Source organism: Gymnoscopelus braueri (assembly GCF_963280865.1).
Source record: "Gymnoscopelus braueri genome assembly, chromosome: 14".
NCBI classification, from domain to species: domain Eukaryota; kingdom Metazoa; phylum Chordata; class Actinopteri; order Myctophiformes; family Myctophidae; genus Gymnoscopelus; species Gymnoscopelus braueri.
Window position 1 is genome coordinate 13,874,652 of NC_137619.1, and position 17,932 is coordinate 13,892,583.

The following is a 17,932-nucleotide window of genomic DNA, read 5'->3' on the forward strand; positions in this document are numbered from 1 at the left end:
AGAGATTAACTTGCTTTACCAGCAGCAGTCAAGATTTACAATGAATTCAACATTTTACATTCTTTTTTCTTTTTTTTGTACATTTACTATAGTATGGTTGGTGAGGCGGTTTTTATTTTACATGCGCACTGCACTGTTTGCGGTACACCTCTCTCCAGCCAAGAGGAATAATTTGGTAAAGTTCCTGTAATACTAGTTGTGGTTACATAGACGGAGAGGGGAACTTCTATCATGACTACCACTGTACAGAGGTTCTCAATGAGGACAGTCTGTCTGAACGTTCCTCCACAACATGATGGTGGACATTTGGAGGAAAGCCTGGAACCATTTTTCTGGGAGTGGAACTGGATGGAGTTGGACACAAGTTGGCTCTTTTCCAGTACAAAGGGTAAAAAACCCAGAAACTTCCCCCGTAGGAGGTGAGGTAAGTCAGTGGTTCTCAAACGTTTACATTTCAAGGACCCTCAAGGACCCCCCCCCCCTCCCCCCCATAACTCTGACAGTATACAAAATGGAACCAAATCCATTTGTATACTGTCAGAGTTACAGACTTGTAAGGGTTAACTTTAAGGAACCCTGAGAGACCCCACTTTGAGAACCACTGAGGTAAGTCATAAAAAAACTTTACATAAAAACTCAGAAAAGAAGCAAAAGAAGAATTCAGCACGTCGTGCAATAAAGTATAAATGAGATTTTTTTTCTTAACCATTTGAAAAGTATACATTCTGGGGTTCCCCGAACTCAGAGTTAGTACGCAGGAGGCCCAAATTAGGTTCCGAGGAACCCTAATCTGAAACCTGAGCCGTAGTGCTATGGAAACAAACCCAAAACTTGTTGGGAAATAACGTTACGCAGCACGGGACAATTCACTTTAGTTCTTGTAGTGGGAAAGAGCCAAATATCTCTACCGACAGGCTCAAATGGCCACTCCCTCCATTCCACCAGTACCACTGGAGGTAAATATTCTCACATCGTACTTTCATTACATGTATGGAAATGACATCATCGACCCGAGACATCCTTCATCACGTCCCTCTCGTCAAATGTCCTTTGCCGAGGGGAGAAAAAAACCATAATGACCACAAAATTATTTCTGAGTATTAAAAATAGAAGTGACAGTTTCTTCATGTTTTGGAACAGTCCTTTATACATGTGTCTGTTGTTCAGTGACAGTCCGTTATGAGGCTGGTGGTGACAACATCCCAGTACATTATAATGAACCACAGTTTAATATAGTAATGTGAACAGACCTGCTTGGGGATTACATTGGGTTTGAAACTGGTTCAAAGACGTGTCGTACGTACAGTACATCTTCAACCCGTCTCTCTTGTGTCCTTGTCATTGTCCGTGTTTTAAATAAGCAGAGAGATGGCCTCTTGTCCGTAAGACTAGAAGTCTCAGTGAGATACTGAAGTTGATGTGATTTGAAATCCTCCGGTGGGTGTCACCAGATCCTGATGCTATTGCCTCTCCTTCCACCAGAGGGCAGTATTTGTTTGCAGCGAAACTCAAAGAGATGCGTGTGTGTGTGTGTTTGTTTGTATTACTATACTTGTGCGGACCTAATGTTCCCACAAGTATAGTCAAATTTGAGAAATACATTGGGAGGACCATTTTCCTGGTTGGAAACCAACAAATAGCATATTCATAAGCTCACAACGCGTCACAGCGTGACGCGTTGTGAGCTTGTAGATATGCATTTTTTTCCGGCTTTAAGCTTATGGTTCAAAATGCCATTTAAAAAAAATGGCATTCATAAAATGTTGATGTCCTCGCAAGTATAGTAATACAAACCTCTGTATGTGTGCGTGCATGTGTGTGTGTGTGTGTGTGTGTGTGCGCGCGCTCGTGTGTGTGTGTGTGCGCGAGACAGAGAGCAATAAGAGTCCTATCACATCAGATTTGAGGCAATCGCCATGACACATATATCATGAGTTGATATGCATTGACAAGTGTCCCACCCCAAATAAGTGGGTATCCAACATGTCCCAGTACCTAGATATTTAAAAAACAATAACAATTATATATTCTATGAGCTATAGCTCTTCTACAGTCCAGACAGTATGCTATGGAGGTCCGTTGCCCCTTTTAATTCCAGCAGGAGGCAACAGAAACCAACAGACAAGACAGACAGACAGACAGACACACAGAGTATGGGCCAGTGGTTCTCAAGGTGGGGTCCGGGGTCCCCCCCCAGGGGTATTTGGAGAGGGTTCCAAGGGGTCGGCCCCCAGCAAAAACAGTTAGCATCACTTTTACCCTATTTTATACTTTGGATTTTACCACGGCCGAAATTTGAAAATAAATTGGAATAATTTAGAACACAAATCTCATCTTCAGGGGGACCCTGGCACACAATCTTTTTTAATAATAATAATAATAATAATAGCTCAGATTTATATAGCGCTTTTCCAAGTACCAAAAGTCGATTTACATAAAGAAAAGGAAGGAACCAACTTAAAGATGGGGGTGTGCGGCCAAATACAAATCAATCTGGAGGTCCTTGACCTGAAAATGTTTGAGAGCCACTGGTACGCGAGACTTAACCACTTAAACCCCTATGTGGTTGAGCGGAGTCCCTCAGGGCTCTATACTGGTGTCCTTTCTGTTTTCCGTTATTGTGTGGAAAGCTTTTTGCTGAACTGCGAAAGCTTTCCCCGCATTACGGATGGATGCTGGGGGTTTAAGTGGTTAATAATAAACGCTCCTAGCCAACGCTGCGTCGAGGCTAGCAGAAAACGCGGAGGCGGGTTGAGTTGTGTGTTGTTTCATCGGCTCCACTCATCCTTCTCTGCTTCATCTCGTCTGTGACGTGGGGCTGTGACTCCTGTTGACTCCAAATGCATTGTGGGGGCGGCGTATTTTTTCTTCCCGTCCCGGCTAGAAGGGGAGGGAGGGAGAGGAGGAGGGGGGGTGTTAGGGTCCTTATGCATGCTCCCGTTGCCGCGGGCAACAGTCCCACGCTCGGTAGCTTGTGTCCGTGTCGCTGGCTGGTCGGTCGGCATGGGAACCATGTTCTCCGATGTTCGCAACGGGGAGCAGCAGAGTGGAGGTTCTATTCCACCGCCTGAGATTCAGTTTGGTGGAATTTCTGAAGTCTGTTTTGTGTTGTTGTTAGAGCAGCATTATAGTTTATTTATACTCCCATGGCGCAAGCGCGCCGCGTGCAAAAAAGAACAGATCTACAAGCTTGTACAAGAACAGAACTCTACAAGGACAGATACTACAAGCTTGTAGATCTGTATATCTTTTTCGCAAACGACACCCGTTGCACTACGGACGTATAGTTACCGTCTTAAAGGGAAACCAGCTTTTGGATGGCGGATAAAGACGCTGCCCCAGTAATCAGAATGTAATCAGTTTGATCTCCCCCCCAAAGTGACTTTTGAGCAAGATGCTGAACCCACAACCATCTCTCTCTCTCTCTCTCTGTGAGCTGCTCTCTGCACAGGAGCATCGTCAAAGCAGATACATAAAGCTCGACAACACTGGTTTGGGTGAAAATTACCTTCATCTCGCCCTTCAACTGAACCTTGTAAATCAGTGGTTCTCAAAAGTGAGGGTCCAGGGACTCCCTGGGGTCCTTGAGGGGAGTATTCCAGGGGGTCCCCAGCTAAGTGATTGATAGTTAGAAGAAGCCAACTGGATGGACCCTTACAGGTCTGTAACTTTGAGCGTGTACAAAAATGGAACCGAATTCCATTTGGTTCCATTTCTACACTCTCAAAGGTTATGGGGGTCTGCCTAATGCACACCAAACTGGCTGATCCTTGAAAATTACATTTTGAGAACCACTGTTGCAAAGAAATACAATAGCTGTGCATTGTAATAACAAAAAAAAGAATGGCTTTCTGTCTCCTACAAATCAACAACAAAAGTTTGGTCCAAAAAACCGTATGGTCACAAAAAGTTGACAGGATTTAAAGACAGAAGTCTGTCGGAACGCAGGTGAGATATACGTATATCTTCCACCTGGACTTCTTTTCTCTCCTCCTACATTTGTCTCCCGTTATTTTCCTTCGTCTCTCGACTCTGTCCATCAATAGTTATTTTCCTTCCAGGCAAGATGGGACAGTCCGCCAGATGAAAACGCCCCAGCTATTACCCATAGTTCCTCAGTGCTGTTTTATAAACACGCACCGTGTTTCCGGGACGTTCTGGTGGCTTCCATCCGTACCGGCGCACATCTGGCGCTGATAACACAGGTTCCAATTCCAACGCTGTGCCCAGCTGTGGCTTTCCCTTTTTCTTGTCTAGCTTCACTGTACCGTTAACCTGTCTCTCTTTACGGTTCCTGTCTCTCATTAGTGTTCCACTAACCTGTCTCTATTTACCGTCCCGCTAACCTGTCTCTCTTCACGGTTTCACTAACCTGTCTCTTTCCTGTACAATTAACTCGTCTCTCTTTACTGTTCCGCTAACCCGTCTCTCGTTACTGTTCTACTAACCTGTCTCTCTTCTTCCCTGTCTCTCTGTCAAATAAAAGCCTGGGAAAATAAGCTTGTAAAAAAATAAATAAATCAAACATCATTACAGCCATACAGTCCAGCCCTACGGCGCCTCCCCCTGCTTGACGGTGGCCTGGTTTTGGTTGGCTTTCAGGGATTCCAAGGAGCGCTTCTTCTTACTGCCCTCTCTGACGGAGGAGGATTTGGACGTCCTGTGGTTGTCCTTGTCCTAGGATTGCAGGGATTAAATATGGATTAAAGCAAAATGAAATCTCACGACTGAAAATGTTTGAATGACAGACAAGACCTAATATGCGATTTATGACACAATGCCTCGCAGACACATTGAGAGCTTGTAGATAGGCTACTTTCACTAACCCAACATGCTTGCATAGAAGACATGCTGACTTCTATAATAACTGAAATCATTTGTGGCGACTGAGAACTTTAATCCATGGATTGAACTGAACATTTGTGTCCTAATCTGTGATTTGTCAAACAGCGTAAAAGGAGTCCTCCACTGTGTTTCCTGATCAATTAGCACAATATCATTGCTGTCGGGCAGAAACCTCGATATCTTTTCATAGATTAACACATTCCATGCCAGAGTTTAATCTCATAATGTACTCACCAGTGCCAGCGTTTTATTGTTGTTTTTTAGTTTTTTTCATGTCGCCACAGACCTCGCTAAATAAGTTAAAAGTGCGCGTTCATTTGGTTCTAAACACACAGCGGATCCGTGAGAAACGGGCAGCGAAAACAGTTTCCAAATCCGTGCCGCCATCTTGAAGCTACAGCCGATACACGGTAAACAGTGATCAGCGAGGAGAAAAACAACAACCAGAGAAAATCGAGTTTTAAACAGGATCCCAGACAGGAAGCGGATACGATCGAAAAAACCGGAACCCGAATAATTCCGTTTCCGACCGGAAACCGGAAACGGAAATGGATCAAAAAAATTCGGAAAGTGCACCTGGGGCACTTAACATGGGAATCGGCGGTTCGCGTAGATCTACGCGACTGGCACGCTGCGGCTTTAAATAGGTTCGCGTAGATCTACGCGACTGGCATGCAATGTGTTAACGCCCTACTTGATCATACTACAGCGTCACACATAAGTATCAAAAGTAGCAGATCCACAAGCTTGAAATGTGGCACAGAGTGACGCGTTTTGAGCTTGTAATCTGCTACTTTTGCTATTTTTGAATTTGAATCCTGTAAAGTAACCATTTTGGATGAGGTTTCCACCCGTAGAATTATTTTATATTATGGTATATAAATTATTTACTAGTATTATCATTCTAAACCTATTTTCTCGCTGTTCTACATACAGCCAACCATTTGGAAGAAATTGCAGATTGATGCTTTAGCCTTCTCTTTTATGAAATATCTGAGACCATCAGGGTTTTTTATGTCGCTTCTGCACATCAATTTAGGATTTAAGCATTAGAATGGGTCACACTAGCAATAGAATACACATTCTAATACTCTTTAATGTTATACAAATTACTGAAATCACTCATGGTGACTAAGAACTTTAAAGGGATAGTTCACCCAAAAATGTTTTTCTTTTCTATCGATTAGTAGTATATATATTTTTTTTTTTGTTTTTGTCGCATTCCTAAGCCAATAACCGCTGCCGGTCATCAAAAAGCTCTGACAAAAAAATATGCCGGTTTCGGAAACGGTTCCAAAATGTGATATGGAACCGATTCTGGTTCCTCAATGTTGGATCCCCAAGCCTATTTACAGCCCTGCTGTACTGTACCTTGTCCTTGGAGACGGTGGCCTGGCTGGACGAGGAGCAGCTCTCCTGGGTCAGTGTGGGGCTGGAGTGGGCTCTCTGCAGTCCTGAGTCATCCAACAGCTTGGCCTCGAACGCAGAGAGGTCCTTATCATCTCCGCCAAGACGGAGCTTAGCGCGGAGCAGCATGGCGTAGGTCCCGTACCGCGTTTTCTGTTCCGAGAGAGAGAGAGAATTTGATTGAAACCTTTATTTCAGGGAAATCCATTTATTTATTTATTTATTTATTTAACAGGGACAATGCACATTAATCAACATGTCAGTTATTCACGTCCATGTAAATGAGCCAGAGTTAGCCAGAGTTGGCTAATTTTCATCTGTAGTCCCTGAGCAGGCTGTTAAAAAAGTGGTATAATTATCGATACAAAAAGAGACATTGTCAACAATACAAACAAGCAGACGTAGTACAGACAAAACAATACAGTAAAATATGAGAAGACAGTGATTAATGGGTCCTAAATTTACTCATGATTACAAATTTGGTTAGCTTTAAGCCATCTTTTGAGGTTGAATTTGAAAGTTAGATAGTTGGTGGTCTCTCTTACTTCGGTAGGAAGACTGTTCCAGTGATGGGAGGCTCTAACAGAGAAGACTGTTTTACCAAACACACTCTGTCTGAATGGTACCTCACAGTCTCCTCTGGTAGTTGCCCATTGAGACCAGGGTCTCTTTTTCAATGGCGCCCTGTGTACTAAAGGACATTTACAACAACGATTTTACAGACATGACATAGACAAGGTACACATACATATAATAAAATTTAAAGGTTTAAAAATACATATTAAAACCAAATTTTACACCAAGCATGGAATAAAGCAAAATAAAATCTCATGACTGAAAACTTAATGATGTTGTTGTTTAGGTATTATCATTCTAAAACCTATGTTGCTGATGTTCTACATACAGCCAAACAGTTGAAGAAATCACAGATTGAAAGCTTTAACCTTTTTACTTTTCTGACATTTCTGAGACCATTCATGTTTATGGAAGATGCTTCTGAACATGAATTCTATTGCTAGTTTGACCACTTCAAATACTTGTTACTGTACCAACAATAATAACCAAAAATTGCCGATCTACAAGCTCACAACGCATCGCAGCAAGACAAAATGTAATATCTGTACATCTGCCGTCATTTATCTTTCCGTTCTCAAAAACAATATACATAGAAAACGGGCATATTTGGGGCACATTTACGAATGGCGATTAATCATAATTAATCACAGCTAGACGGTGATTAATCTGAACAAAATGTTTTAATCTTTCGACAGCCCTAATACATTTATGTACAGAATAGGTCAATTTGAAGCATTATATTTTTTTCTCTCCCACTAAGTATGCCATGAAGACAGCCCAGCTGAGGTGCTGGAAAAACAAGAAAGATCCATACAAAAATTAAAACGATTTCCACACACTGACTAGGCCTTTGAAATCTTCACTATAATGAGCTTTCGGTGCGATAGACCTTCAAACAGACTGGAAGCTCAATAAAGTAAAGTTCCTCTTTATACAGTACATGACTATGCTTAATGCTGCGTTCACACTGGCAGATACAAAAGATGCAAAGATACAAAGCAAAGCAGCAGTTAGTCTCTGTCAGGCAGAAACCTCTTATCTCCTTATTCTAACTTTTTTTTGTAAATTAACGCCCTACTTGATCATACTTTTGCTACTTTTGTATTTGAATCCTGAAAAGTAACAGTTTTGGACATAATGAGGTTTCCACCCGACAGAGACAATATCTGTCGTGGAGTTGCTGTTTAACGAGCTCGTTGACGTGCAAAGCAAGAAAAATACAAAAGAAACTAAAGTCTGGGGTTAAAAAGAACAAGGAACTAGCGGAGACAGATATAATTATCGGAGATGGTGGAATAGTTTGTCTGGCTACGTGAGGCTATAGCTTTGGTATCTGTTATTGCTGTTAGCAGCCACAAACGTTGGGTGTAGCTTGTACTGTATCTTCATGTCGCTAGCTTCCATTGAAAATGAATGGTAGGATGGATGCAGCATCACAGGCAATACATGTGACATGTTCCCATTTGGCCCGTCAAAGATAGACCGCAGTTATGAATCTAGTGCCGGCACATACACATAACACACACACACAGTGTGATCTAATGCCTGGACATACACACAACACACACACACACACAGTGTGATCTAATGCCTGGGCATACACACAACACACACACAGTGTGATCAAATGCCTGGGCATACACACAACACACACACAGTGTGATCTAATGCCAGGACATACACACAACACACACACACAGTGTGATCTAATGCCTGGGCATACACACAACACACACACAGTGTGATCAAATGCCTGTACATACACACAACACACACACGGTGTGAACACAGTAATGGTGCAGTGGGAAACAGGACGTGAAGATTGCCATGTGCATGAGTCATGCACGCGTGTGTGTGCGTGCGTGTGCACTTGTATTACTAGACTTGTGAGGGCCAAATGTCCCCAAAAGTAGAGTAGAATTTGAGAAATAGATATTGTGTTGTGAGGAAGATTAATGGTTGTTTTATGTTTTAAAATATTTTTACATTTAGATTGCAATTAGAAAAGGATTCGGGTATGGGGTTAGGGTTACGATTAGGCATTTAGAGGTTATAGTTTAGTCTGATTTTAAGTCTGATTTATACTTAAGTTGCACAAGTTGTGAGTTTGAAGATCTTACAATTTTCAGCTGCATGGTTAGGGTACAAAAAAAACCCAAAAAATAACTGTGCAAAATGTTGACGTCCTCACAAGTACAGTAATACAAATGTACGTGTGTGTGTGTGTGTGTGTGTGTGTGTGTGTGTGTGTGTGTGTGACCTTCAAACAGACCAAAAGCTCAATAAAGTAAAGTTCCTCTTTATACAGGACGTGACTATGCTTAATGCTGCATTCACACACGCAAATACAAAAGATACAAAGTACTAAAGTACCCCCCCAAAAAAACTGTGCAAATGGTATTCATAAGATCGCAGGCCTAAAAATGTTAACGTCCTCACAAGTACAGTAATGCAAACGTACGTGTGTGTGTGTGTGTGTGTGTGTGTGTGTGTGTGTGTGTGTGTGTGTGTGTGCCGTGTGTGTGTGCCGTGTGTGTGTGCGCGCGCGCACGCACACAACGGCAGCAGAGCGGAGGAGAGCAGCGGTCTAATCTGTATTCATGCCGGAGAGCAATTAGCTTTTAAGTTGATGGTGTTGAGTTGGCTGCTGACGCCATTCTGCACTTGTCCACTGTTGGAGTGTGTTATCACCGCCGGCACTGTAGCACTGCACTACAGTACCACCATGCAGATACCACAGACAGCGGTACTGTAGAGCGAGGTTCTTCAACAGGGGGTCCTGGACCCTTAGGAGGTCCTCAGAGTTACTACATGGGGTCCACTAAAATCTTTGTGTGATGGGGAACGTTAGCCGAAAATAGCCGATCTACAAGCTCACATTGTGAGCTTGTAGATCGGCTATTTTCGGAGAGTTGCTGTAGAGGGGAAAAGAGTAGACCAAGTACAGAGCCAACGGTCAACTTGACTAAATATTGAGGGTTTAAAAGGTTAACTATCTGAAAATACACATTAGCATGAATCCAACTATCTATGAAAAGTTGAATCTGCAACACAATTGTATACAATATGTAGTGTGTGGGGGGGGGGGGGGGTCGCTGCTTCATCTCTCTCTCAGCTAAGGGGTCCTTGGCCTGAAAAACGACCCCTGCTGTATAGGAAGAGTCCGTCTGTAATTACTGTGACATCCATTAACTCCAGAAGGAGTTCCACTTGTGGTGGGTTGTGAGGATACTGCAAGTGGGCTACCAAATAATTGGCAAAAACGCTAAGATTTGAACGATAATTATAACATTGTGTTGCAGTCGGGCAGAAACCTCTCATCTCCATAGTCTAACTTTTTGTAAATTAACGCCCTACTTGATCATAGTACAGCGTCACACAAAAGCATCAAAAGTAGCAGATCCACAAGCTCGAAACGCGGCACGAAACGACGCGTTTTGAGCTTTTTCCAAGTGGGCCTGGCTCCAGAAAAGGTTGAGAAATCACTGCTTTATATCATGAGTTGTGTCAAAAATGATTTAATATGTGTCAAAACAACGCCTGCAATTAGTCTATAGACATTTACTGCCCCAATAGCAAGAATCACTCTAGTCAATCTATAGTCAATAAATGTATCAAGACACGCCACTTTGATGGATTGCATTTTTTTTTTAACCAAGACTTTTAATTTGTATGTCATCTCCACGTCGACGGTTGTTTGGCAACCACCTAGCCAATTACAGCTTGACCAACGCACCTGACCATCCCTCTGGGTTATGGGATCTATCACTAATGAGTCTTGTAGCTGGAAAAAAAACAGCACAGTGCTGGCTGAACAGAAATGGAAGCACATGTTAACCCATTAAATCTGGAAACGCATCTGTCTTTGGCTATTCAAAAATTGCAGATCTACAAGCTCATGCCGCGCAATGAGCTTGTAGATCTGAATTCTTTTTTTAAATCGTGACAATTTGTGCAAATCTTTGAATATATGTTTTTTATAACTCAAAACTCAAAACATTTTACAAATGCTCGCTTTAAAAAAATATATACATAAGATATATAAGATATAAATATATAAGATAATTTTTATAGTCTTTGTCTTTGGTATGACCGAGTCACCCGATCCCAGGGAATCGAACCCCAAACCTCCCGATCTCAGAGCGGACACTCTAGCCATGGTTTACTTGGTCTGTTGCTTGTGAGAATTCCACAGTTTGTGACTGTCTTTTTAGCCTGTGGTGCTAAAAAAAAAGTACTCAAACGTTATACTGCACTTAGAGTATGTATGCTTACTGTAAATAAAACATGACTTAAGTAAAAAAGTAGAAAGAACCATTGGAACACTAATTGAATGAAAGTACCCAGGTCACTCCAGAATGTCCTTGTCTCTCATCTCCCTGTTGGCTCCCAAGCTGTGCAATGACCTCACCCTGGCACTCAACACTGAAAGCTCACCATTTTACACCGCAGTCCGAAAACTCACGTTGTCACACTCTAGCTCAGTGATTCTCAACCTTCAAAGAAACCCCCCGTTTGATATGCATTATTCCACCGACACCATTTGATACACATTTTTACTGTAAAATCCTCAGTATCTCTGACAGTGTACAAATTGAACGTAGTAACTGAGAAAGCTGGGCTCTAGATTGCTGGCCTCCACCCAACATGCAATGCAATCCTACAAACAATGTTCCTCCCGACAACAGTAATCAAATCAATATAACACAAATGATAGCACTGGGGCCAGTCTCAAAACCCACATTTTTAATTTAGCTTTTAACCGATTAATTAATTAATTAATTAAGGCCTGAGGTTCCGATTCTACAATGTCTTCTAAACTTATGTTGTTTTATCAGTGGTTCTCAAACTTTTTCATGTCAAGGACCTCCAAAATTTAATGTATTTGGCCACCGGGGTCGGTGACCAAACATCTGAAAATGTTTTGTTACAGGGACCCCCCAGAAGCAAAGATTTGAGTTAAAAATGTTTACTTAAAAGAAATATATATATTCAAAGATTTGCACAAATTTGCAAGTTTTTTGAAAATAGCAGATATACACGCTCATAGCACGGCACTCGGTGCCGTGCTATGAGCTTGTATAATTGCTATTTTTGAATAGCCAAAGTATAAAATAATGGTTTAAGTGGTTACACAGATGCATTCCCGGTTTTTATGGGTTAACTACCATCTTATGAGATGTATTGCTCAGCAGTCAGCACCTTGTTGCTGCTGTTTTTGTCGTTGTTTTGAGCCGTTTTAGATTTGTCTGCATCGTTTTTAAATCTGTTTAGATTTTTTGCTGCATTCTACAGCACTCTGAGCTGCATTTCTATGTATGAAAAAGTGCTATAAAAATAAAGCTCACTATCATTCATGTACATTTGTCCTCTGCATACACCCATCATCCTATTAGGAGCAGTGAGAGCTATTAAACACAGTACCCAGGGAGCAGTTAGAAGTTAAGTGCCTTGCTCAAGGGGACACTTTGACACATAGACGAGGCCAGCGGAGCGTTGAACCGGGGCCCTTCTGTTTCCCCAGACGGCCTCTTTACCCACTCAGCTATGGCCGGCCGCCCCTTGGAAATGAGCAGAGAATGATGTACAGTCTGCCCCCCCCCCCCGAGTGTGGTGTGTGTGTGCTATGATGTATCGACCTGAATGCTGTGGAATCTTAAAAAGTCTGCACAACTAGAACAATGCCAACAAGATGTAGAACTTTGCTGCTAGCCGGGCAGAAACCTTCTTACAGTATGTCGATAATTCATATTTAAATTCATCGTCTATTTCCCCATAAATTAATGCCCTATTCCAATGATTCTCAACTCCCCCCCCCCCCATAACTCTGAGATTGTACAAAGGGAACCAAATGGACCCGTGAGGCGGACCCGTGAGACCCGTGAGGCATAATAAACATACTAACGATGCATTATATAATCATTGTGTACACTATCGTTTACTTATCTGAATCTTTTCTATTAATATGTTGGATTCATGTGTATTTTCCAGACATGTAACCACTTAAACCCTCAATACTTAGTAATCTTGACCTTTGGCTCTGTACTTGGTGTGCTCTTTTTTCCCCTCTACACCAAACGTCTTTGCCGAAAATAGCCAATCTACAAGCTCACAACGTTGTGTGCTTGTGATCTGCCATTTTCCGCTAAAGTTCCCCTCAGAATAGTGATGCAAGGGTTCAAGTGCAAGGTTAATGTAAAAATACAACACAAAGTATATATACATACAAAGATTTGGCAGCCCCCCTGTAATAACTCTGTGGACCCCCTAAGGGGTCCTCGGCCCCCTATTGAAGACCCACGGTCTAGTCTACTTGGCCCTAAAGTGTGGGTGGGACCTAAAATGACATTTACCAAATGACATTTACCTTCGACTTTGAGGGCAAATTTGTAAATGTTGAGATTTCACTCAGCCATGGCAGAGAAATACGACACTTCAGCAAATAAGCATCTGCCCTCCTCCCCTCCCCCCCTCCCTTCAATCACCTCTCAGATACCTCAGAGAACCTCCGTTATGGCCTTGGATGAGATTGGCTGCTGATAAATCATGTGGCTGCTAACATCTTTCTTGATAGAAGTGTCATGCTGACCCAGATGATGAATATGCTGGCAGTGTTAAAAGCATTGCTCATTCATTTTTTTTTTTTTTAAAGAAACACTTTTTTTTCTATCTCTCTCATTGGCTTAAAACACAGGTTTTTAAAGAGCGGGTGCCAGGATTCTTTAATTTATTTGTATTTCTTTCCTATATTGAAATTGCCTAGAAGGTAAAGGGTGGGTCGACCTTGGACTGTGGACGGCGGACTTCACAAGCGTTAACATCCTGACTTGCGAGGCTTCACTTCACTTCACAAACACTGTTCAGGTGGTCTGCCATGAGAATAGTCACACCAGGGACCATAGCCACAGGCCACATGGTCCCACCGCTGAACGCAAAACACTACAGAGTGTGGTGCGGACAGTGCAGGCCATCGTGGGAGACGAAGCTTCCCCCCTCTTCAGGATATACACGAGAGACGTTGTGTGGCTGAAAGGCTGAAAGTATCATCAGGGACATTTACCACCCCAGCCATGGTCTGTTCACACCACTGCTGCATCCACGGCCAGGCAAACGATACAGGAGCGCCAGGAGCAAGACTGCAGACTCCTGAACAGTTTTGATCTGGCTGAATAAGAGCTAAGCCTGTTACCACTGCACAGTGTTTTAATGTACAGACTGAACTGATCTGTATTTCAAATGGACTCTCCTTTACATACATTTCATGACTCTTAATTTATTATGCACATTTGCCACTTTTTCAATGCACTTCATTCTATTTCTATGCTATGATGCTCTATCTATCTTTTAACTGCATTGATGCATAATTTCACCCATGTTACCTGTAGTTCTGACTAAGTTTGATTCTGATTCTGATTCTCTGATCTGCACCAAACATACCACAGACACTGTTCAGGGGTCTGACATGAGAATAGTCACACCAGGGGCCACATTGTACAACACAGCTTACTGCTGCCAGGGGCCCACCCGGGGGCCACACATTTCAAGGTGCACCGTAGCTCCAATACGCACCAAACTTTTGCACAAACACTGTTCAGAGGTCTGGCATGAGAATAGCCACCAAAATAATTAATAAATAAACTGCACATATACATGGGGCACTACAGCAGTGTTACAGAGGTGATTAAAACTTTAAATGGCCATAACTGTGTGTATTAGATGTTTTCTTTTATTTGCTTTTTCACTGTATAATTCATGTTATATGTACTTGCTTTTATTTACGTAATGAAGTTTGCTTATTTTAAATGTTTTAACTATTATTTTTGTATTCATCTTTTGCTTATAAGTTGAATGGTATCAAACAGAAACTGATTTCTAGAACTTTTTTTGTCAAAACATTGGTCATCGCTAGTCTAGGACTGTACCCCAAAATCTGGCATGGGTCGGACTGTAGTAGATTTGTATGTGTGTGTGTGTGTGTGTGTGTGTGTGTGTGTGTGTGTGTGTGTGTGTGTGTGTGTGCGCGCGCACGCGTGTGCATGTTCAACCTCTCACCTCAAACTCCAGGTACTCCTGCCGTAGTTTGTGTTCCTCCTGCTCACGACCTTTGACCTTCCGGTCGGGGGGCGTGGCCGTCAGGTCGGCCAGCTCCGTGGAGACGGCCCTGAAGCGACCCTCATGAGACTTCACCTGCTCCTCCTGACGAGACACCACAGAAGAACAGACCTGTCTGTCACAATCATCATTTTCAAACACTTTTTTTTCTTCTTTTTTTTCTCTACAAGCTCGCAGTGAGCTCGCTGTGAGCTTGAATATCTGCTAGTTTTGAATAGCCAACGTGTAAGATATGGATAAAGTGGTTAAAATGATTGTGATGCTGTATTGACAAATTTAGCTGGGGACCCACTGGACCCCCCCCCCCCCCCCCCCGAAACTTGACCCAACTTTGAGAACCACTGCTCTAAGCTTTCAATGCGCCGCAACAGTAGAAGTTATCACGTTATAACATGAGACGTTTTATGTTATATAAATATCAGTTAACATGTCATGATGTGAAATGATTCACACTATAATCATGTGACTGATTCATTGAAAGGGGGGCGGGGCCATCCGTTCTGTAGATATATTATAACTATGGTTGGACCCAGGCAGTAGTGTATGGTTAGTTTAGTGTTGGAACCAGACAGTAGTGTATGGTTAGTTTAGTGTTGGAACCAGACAGTAATGTACCTGTGTTAGTTTAGTATTGGACCCAGACAGTAATGTACCTGTGTTAGTTTTGTATTGGACCCAGACAGTAATGTACCTGTGTTAGTTTAGTGTTGGAACCAGGCAGCAGCGGGCGGCTGAACCTCTTCTGGGAGCCAATAGCGGCGGGGAAGGGCGGGGCTGAAGTCATGGCGGCCACCGCGTTGATCCTGGTGATCCACGACTGCATCTGCTCTGCGTTTCTAGATGACGAAGAACAGAGGAAGAGGAGGAGTTTAAATTGAGTCCCCGCCCGTTGTTCAGCGATGAGACTGAACAATCCTTCAAATCAGTGGAAATCTCTTATCTCTATATTTTAACTTTTTGTGTTTTTTCCCCTGTAAATTAACTATTTACAGAAACCTCTTATCTCTATATTTTAACTTTTTGTGTTTTTTTCCCCCGTAAATTAAATATTTATTTTTGTATTAATCTTTTGCATATAAGTTGAATGTTATCAAACAGAAACTGATTTCTTCTCAAACAGACAGACAGACGGACTTCAGACAGTCTTACGGGGCTTGGAACAGAAAGACTCTCCAGTCGGCGGTCCTCAGGTAGAAGACGTTTGGTCTCTTGTTGTAGTCGACAGCTTTCATGGCCAGAGAGTGATGGATGGACACTGCATTCTTCAAGTCCTCATCGCTCACCTCCCCGTCTGCACTGCACTCCCCCTGCAACATACACAACACAATGTTAACAACACCATCTGTACTGCACTGTTCCAGTGGTGGAAAGTAACTAAGTACATTTACTTAAGTACTGTACTTAAGTACAATTTTGAGGTATTTGTACTTTACTTGAGTATTTCCAATTTCCAATATTTTTACTTCTACTCCACTACATCTCAGAGGCAAATATTGTACTTTTACTCCACTACAATTATTTGAAAACTTTAGTTACTAGTTACTTTTCAGATAAAAATTATGATATTATAAAACGCACATTAACCACTTTAGCCCTGTTTTATACCTAGGCTATTTGAAAATAGCAGATCTACAAGCTCACAACGCGTCGCACCGCGACGCGTTGTGAGCTTGTAGATCGGCTATTTTCAAATATTTAGTACTTTTACTTTTGGTACTTTAAGTACATTTTGATGCCAATACTTTTGTACTTTTACTCGAGTACATTTTTTATTCTGGACTTTTACTTGTAACAGAGTATTTTTATATTGCAGTATTGGTACTTTTACTTAAGTAAAGAATTTGAGTACTTTTTCCACCACTGCACTGTTCACACAACACAACATACACACACACTAGTTTCAGGTAGCCAGACAATCCGCCTACTGCTTTGGAGACCAATCACATCAGCATCCCAATATGAAGGACCTCCCTAAAGTCTTTGCATTGGTTACTGTGCTCGAATGTACTGTCATCTGCGTAATTAGCACAAATACCTTAGCTGAAACATTGTAAACATGGTTGTATTAACAATTAAACGTTGGTTTGTAAATACATGGTTGTCACACAATCAGCGCCTAGCGTGCTGCGCCAAAAAACATCGTTGACAGTGCTTAAGTGCGATGGTCAGCGCTGGGAAGAGAGAGTGCTCCAGCACATGCATAGAAATGCATGGCAGACTGGCGCTGGTAGCTCGAAGACACTTTGTGTGGACACGGCCCCTTACACCTTACAAGGTTACACTGTTAATGCGTGTATCATGATTACCGTAAATTTCGCACTATAAGCCGCACCTGAGTATAAGCCGCAGCAGCTAAATTGAATGATTTGTACATATATAAGCCGCACTGGACTATAAGCCGCGGGTGTAAAATCCATAGATTTAGGAGGTCCCCTAGTGGCCGTTAGCTGTAAAAATCCATAGATAAGCCGCACCGTTATATAAGCCGCAGGGTCGAAAAATGGGAAAAAAGTCGCGGCTTATAGTCCGAAATTTACGGTAATATTCCTGTTATCCTGGACCACCGTAGTGTGGTATATTATTTATTCTTAGCAGATACATTCAGTATAGAATAAAGTGGTGTGGTATACAAGTATAGAACCAGGTGTTTATAAGTATAGAATACAGTGGTGTGGTTTGTTACTGTATTTACCTTCTGCAGGTAAAGGACCAGGCCTTTCAGGAGCCCATAGAAAGACTTCCACCCTCTCTTACCACGTGGAGCTGGGGGAAAGGAGGAATTGTGGAAAACAATTACTACAAGTACATTCTAGGGATGTAGTAATAACAGCTAATAATTAGGGCTGTCACGATTACAAATTTAAGTTGACAATTAATTGTCAGTCAAATAATTGCGATTAATGATTTCATTGTGTGTTTGGCCATTAAACATTGGAACATATGAAGCCTTTTAGGCTTCATAATCAAAAGTTGCACAGGGCAGATATGACAA

General features: G+C 42.1%; 1 protein-coding gene across 2 annotated transcripts in view; it reads right to left on the reverse strand.

Annotated features, from left to right (window-relative positions):
• psda (pleckstrin and Sec7 domain containing a) overlaps nt 1-17,932 on the reverse strand; it is a 103,996-nt gene continuing 86,064 nt past the window's right edge. For both annotated transcript variants that reach the window (XM_080448626.1, XM_080448625.1), the window contains exons 16-21: nt 17,633-17,703; nt 16,090-16,247; nt 15,632-15,776; nt 14,881-15,024; nt 6,217-6,405; nt 1-4,677 (exon numbers count right to left, since the gene is read on the reverse strand). In XM_080448626.1, the coding sequence (XP_080304752.1) occupies nt 4,552-4,677; nt 6,217-6,405; nt 14,881-15,024; nt 15,632-15,776; nt 16,090-16,247; nt 17,633-17,703 (833 nt within the window). In that variant the 3' untranslated portion in view covers nt 1-4,551. The remainder of the gene's footprint in view (nt 4,678-6,216; nt 6,406-14,880; nt 15,025-15,631; nt 15,777-16,089; nt 16,248-17,632; nt 17,704-17,932) is intronic.